The sequence below is a fragment of the Coregonus lavaretus genome (genome assembly GCF_964263955.1).
Source record: "Coregonus lavaretus genome assembly, chromosome: 9".
Taxonomy (NCBI): Eukaryota; Metazoa; Chordata; class Actinopteri; order Salmoniformes; family Salmonidae; genus Coregonus; species Coregonus lavaretus.
The window spans coordinates 2,840,582-2,846,387 of record NC_139996.1 but is presented as its reverse complement, the minus strand read 5'-3'; the positions used below and the strand labels follow the sequence as shown (position 1 = coordinate 2,846,387).

The window sequence follows — 5,806 nt, the reverse complement described above, 5'->3', positions numbered from 1 at the left end:
TCCCTCAATGTAACAAACTAGGTAACACTTTACTTGAAGCCTGCAGGTATAATGCATTATATCTTGTTATAAGCATGCATAACCCTTTATAACAAGCCTTTGGTGTGAGGATACTGCCAACTGAATGAGGATAGCAACCCATGATAAGGACACTTTGACCATGTAGGACAAGTCTTAGGAAACAATGTTGGATGATAACTGTGACTGTGTGTGTGTGTGTGTGTGTGTGTGTGTGTGTGTGTGTGTGTGTGTGTGTCTCAGTGCTACAGAGGAGAACCGACCCCAAACAAATCCTCCTACAGTGCTGTGTGTGTGCGTGTGTGTGTGCGTGCGTGTGCATGTGTGTGTGCGTGTGTGTGTGTGTGTGTGCGCGTGCATGTGTGTGTATGCATGCGTGTTTGTATGTGTGCGTGTGTGTGTGTGCGCGCGTGCGTGTGTGTGTGTGTGTGTGTGCGTGTGCGTGTGTGCGTGTGTGTGTGTGTGTGCGTGTGTGTGTGTGTTAACTCCCTCTCCAGACTCAAGCCAGTTGTTGACATATTTCAGGTAACAACAACTGATGTTATTAGCTAACAGGTTGTACCTTATCGTTGACCTGTTTCAGATATCCCCTCCTGTCGGACCTCAACTTCTACTGACCAGCTGGCACATCATAGACCAGCTGTCAGACAAGACAACTGACTGACTGATCGAAAATAATAACGTTTGGAATCAAAGTTTTAAAGACACAGAAACTAAGGAAGATCTAACAAGCAAACTGACTGCATTATTGACTAAAGAAAGAAACACACAACAACAACAACAACAACAACAACAACAACAACAACAACAACAACAGATGGACTGACTGTCTGGCACAAAAGACGGACGGGCGGCGTACTGTGGAACTGAGGACCTGACAGACAGACAGACAGACAGACACATATCACCACTCTGACGACCAGCCTCACATAAATGGCCGACAAGCAGATCAGGTGAGCTAATGGCTGCAAAGACTAAACTGCCAAATGGCACCCTATACCCTATATAGTGCACTACTATTGACCAGGGCCCACATTGGGCACTATACTATGTAGGGAATAGAATGCCATTCAGCCTAAACTGTGTTTGCGCTTCAGTTTAGAAAACAGAACTGAAAGTTGTTGAGTGTTGCGTTATATTTGTGTCTTCTTTCTTAAACAAGCAACGCCTTGCCCCGCCCACCTGAGGTTCTGTCTTTTCCATTTCCTGTGTTCCACTTGTCACTTAAACACATACTCTTGCTTGTGCCTGTCGTTTTTGTCCCCCCGTTAACGTTACGACTGCAGAAATGTTTGTAATGACCTGTCAAACGCACCCCGGTAACGTCTGAAATGGTCTTTCTGCTGCTTCTATAAGAACGCTAAAACTTGGTCTGGGATTTAACGCATCGTCTCGACACATCACAATAAAGAGAAGAAATATACCTTTATTTTGGTTTTCATTTATTTAGAAAAAAAAAAGACAGTTAATACAGTTGAAAATCAATTTATGAAAATTAACACTCAGATTATGGTGATTTTATGTCTGATCTCACAAACAATGTAAATTATGTTTAGATAGGTACAGTGGGGAAAAAAAGTATTTAGTCAGCCACCAATTGTGCAAATTCTCCCACTTAAAAAGATGAGAGAGGCCTGTAATTTTCATCATAGGTACACGTCAACTATGACAGACAAATTGAGGAAATAAAATCCAGAAAATCACATTGTAGGATTTTTTATGAATTTATTTGCAAATTATGGTGGAAAATAAGTATTTGGTCACCTACAAACAAGCAAGATTTCTGGCTCTCACAGACCTGTAACTTCTTCTTTAAGAGGCTCCTCTGTCCTCCACTCGTTACCTGTATTAATGGCACCTGTTTGAACTTGTTATCAGTATAAAAGACACCTGTCCACAACCTCAAACAGTCACTCTCCAAACTCCACTATGGCCAAGACCAAAGAGCTGTCAAAGGACACCAGAAACAAAATTGTAGACCTGCACCAGGCTGGGAAGACTGAATCTGCAATAGGTAAGCAGCTTGGTTTGAAGAAATCAACTGTGGGAGCAATTATTAGGAAATGGAAGGCATACAAGACCACTGATAATCTCCCTCGATCTGGGGCTCCACGCAAGATCTCACCCCGTGGGGTCAAAATGATCACAAGAACGGTGAGCAAAAATCCCAGAACCACACGGGGGGACCTAGTGAATGACGTGACAACAACAGTAATTAATGAGGCAGTCTAGACAGCCAGGTCAATGCAGGTAGCCTGCCATGTTTCCTGTTGTTGCATCCCTGTTCCTCCCCTTTATGTTAATGTATTCATAGCTGCAAATACACCCAATGTATTTATTCAAATGAGCCACATATAATATTCTTAATTTTAACACAACATATATATAAAAAATACCTGATACCATTAGAAAATATGAGTGTATTCTAAGAAAAGAAAAGTGAAATTTGACAATAAATTGAATAGCTTAATTTCACCAAAATCCTTGAACTCCATTCATTATTTGTCCGTGCCAGTAAAATGTTTTATGTGCTGTAATTCAGTCAATATCTCTGATGGATTATAAAAAATCTACACGTTTTGAGGAAATTCATCCATTGTCCAACTGTTGCATTTATTTGAAGTGTTTTTCAAACCTTTTAACGATTTTGATGACCGTTGCTACTGTACTCCTCCTCAGCGACCTTTTTCTCCCTGTAGTCAACAATCAGATTCTCCATGTGTTTTATGTTGCTTTTGTACATTAGCTGATGAAATGAACATATTGTCCCATTTGGTGTCAGCGGTGGGATTATGTAACACCAGGAAAGTGTCAGCATTATTTTCAACTGTTTTGTCTCCTCTCTCAAATTATGCTTCTGTCTTCTCTCCATCTCCCATGATCCTCTCTTCCTCCTCTCTCCCATGATCCTCTCTTCCTCCTCTCTCCCATGATCCTCTCTTCCTCCTCTCTCCCATGATCCTCTCTTCCTCCTCTCTCCCTTGATCCTCTCTTCCTCCTCTCTCCCTTGATCCTCTCTTCCTCCTCTCTCCCATGATCCTCTCTTCCTCCTCTCTCCCTTGATCCTCTCTTCCTCCTCTCTCCCTTGATCCTCTCTTCCTCCTCTCTCCCATGATCCTCTTTTCCTGCTCTCTCCCATGATCCTCTCTTCCTCCTCTCTCCCTTGATCCTCTCTTCCTCCTCTCTCCCTTGATCCTCTCTTCCTCCTCTCTCCCTTGATCCTCTCTTCCTCCTCTCTCCCATGATCCTCTTTTCCTGCTCTCTCCCATGATCCTCTCTTCCTCCTCTCTCCCATGATCCTCTCTTCCTCTCTCCCTCTTCCTCTCCTCCTTCCCAGTTTGCCTGCCAAATTGATAAATGGTGGGATCGCAGGGCTGATCGGCGTGAGCTGTGTGTTTCCCATTGATCTGGCCAAGACCCGCCTGCAGAACCAGCAAAATGGATCACGACTTTACACCAGCATGTATGTAGTATTTCCTGAGATGGGTGTGAACCAATGCCCATCTGCACACAGCAACATTGTCCACCCAAGACTCTGTTGTAATCGCTCTACCAAACTCAGGACTTAATGCTTCTACAGTGCAACGCACATTTCACCAGTTAAATCTCTTATCTATTTGGAATTTGTAGAATAGGCTGTTATTTCCTTCAGGAAGACGAATCACACCATGTTAATAATGTAATAATAATGTAATGTTAATGTCAATAACGGACCTAGAACACAGAACCAACCAGTCAATAACAGGTCTGCTGGTCCGTTATTGACTGGTTGGTTGTGTGTTCTAGGTCTGTTATTGACTGGTTGGTTGTGTGTTCTAGGTCTGTTATTGACTGGTTGGTTCTGTGTTCTAGGTCCGTTATTGATTGGTTGGTTGTGTGTTCTAGGTCTGTTATTGACTGGTTGGTTCTGTGTTCTAGGTCCGTAATTGATTGGTTGGTTCAGTGTTCTAGGTCTGTTATTGACTGGTTGGTTCTGTGTTCTAGGTCCGTTTTTGATTGGTTGGTTCTGTGTTCTAGGTCCGACTGTCTCATCAAGACCATCCGCTCAGAGGGATACTTCGGGATGTACAGGGGTAGGTCAGGATACTTCGGGATGTACAGGGGTAGGTTAGGGTGAGGGATGTACAGGGGTAGGTTAGGGTGAGGGATGTACAGGGGTAGGTTAGGGTGAGGGATGTACAGGGGTAGGTTAGGGTGAGGGATGTACAGGGGTATGTTAGGGTGAGGGATGTACAGGGGTAGGTTAGGGTGAGGGATGTACAGGGGTAGGTTAGGGTGAGGGATGTACAGGGGTAGGTTAGGGTGAGGGATGTACAGGGGTAGGTTAGGGTGAGGGATGTACAGGGGTAGGTTAGGGTGAGGGATGTACAGGGCTAGGTTAGGGTGAGGGATGTACAGGGCTAGGTTAGGGTGAGGGATGTACAGGGCTAGGTTAGGGTGAGGTCGTGGAAGTGTGCGTGAGCACCTTAAAGTGACAGCTACATACTAAAGCCAAACAGCACAGTGAGGTCATAGTGAAAGTTGCTGACCACTGCTGACCCCTGAGACTATCAAAGCAGCTTAGCAGTCAGAGATACACAGGTATACACACACACACACACACACACACACACACACACACACACACACACACACACACACACACACACACAAACACACACACCAGTATACAGAAAAGTACTAGTAGGTTGCCATGTGTGTGAGTGCCTGGAAATTGGAAAGTCCTCATAATTCTCTCTCTCTCTCTCTCTCTCTCTATCTCACTCTCTTTCACTTCCTCTCTCTCACACCCCTCTCTCCCTATCTCTCCCTCTCTCTCCCTCTCTCTCACTTCCTCTCATTGTTACAGGGTCTGCAGTGAACTTAACCCTGGTCACTCCAGAGAAAGCCATCAAGCTAGCAGCAAATGACTTCTTCAGACAATACCTCTCCAAGGATGGGTATGATGTGGCTAACACACACACACACACACACACACACACACACACACACACACATATACACACACAACATACACACACACACACACACACACACACACACACACACACACACACACACACACACACACACACATACACATACACATACACATACACATACACATACACATACACATACACACACACACAGATGATTAACCGTCAACACACTCCTTAACACATTACATTATGCGGCCTGTGTCTCTGTCTCACTGTTTGACTGTTTCTCTGTCTCACTGTTTGACTGTTTCTCTGTCTCACTGTTTGACTGTTTCTCTGTCTCCCTGTTTGACTGTTTCTCTGTCTCACTGTTTGACTGTTTCTCTGTCTCACTGTTTGACTGTTTCTCTGTCTCACTGTTTGACTGTGTCTCTGTCTCACTGTTTGACTGTTTCTCTGTCTCACTGTTTGACTGTGTCTCTGTCTCCCTGTTTGACTGTTTCTCTGTCTCCCTGTTTGACTGTTTCTCTGTTTCACCGTTTGACTGTTTATCTGATTCATTTTCTCCCAATGCTTCAGTAAGGCCTAATCCTTTCACTATACTGAAAGATTAGAAAAACACTGCAGTTGTGTTCCTTATTTTAGCCTTCTGTGACACAGGATTACTTTATTTAACTGTTCACCGGGACCATGCAGAACATTGGCCCAGATTTATGCTATGTAGCTAATTGTCATCTGCATTTCTTACACAAAATCTTCATCTGCATTCTTAATAATTCTGCTCTCCCGGTGGACAAAACCACTTTTCCTGGCATTTCTATGTACCATAATGCTGATCCTATCTGTGGAAAACTACTGGAAACTAA

The 5,806-nt window shown here is 43.9% G+C and overlaps 1 protein-coding gene across 1 annotated transcript in view; it reads left to right on the top strand.

Annotated features, from left to right (window-relative positions):
• LOC311134948 (mitochondrial glutamate carrier 1-like) overlaps nt 1-5,806 on the top strand; it is a 60,967-nt gene that overhangs the window by 36,920 nt on the left and 18,241 nt on the right. The window contains exons 2-5 of the mRNA XM_084168721.1: nt 602-971; nt 3,356-3,481; nt 4,036-4,091; nt 4,868-4,958. Of these exons, the coding sequence (XP_084024847.1) occupies nt 952-971; nt 3,356-3,481; nt 4,036-4,091; nt 4,868-4,958 (293 nt within the window). The 5' untranslated portion in view covers nt 602-951. The remainder of the gene's footprint in view (nt 1-601; nt 972-3,355; nt 3,482-4,035; nt 4,092-4,867; nt 4,959-5,806) is intronic.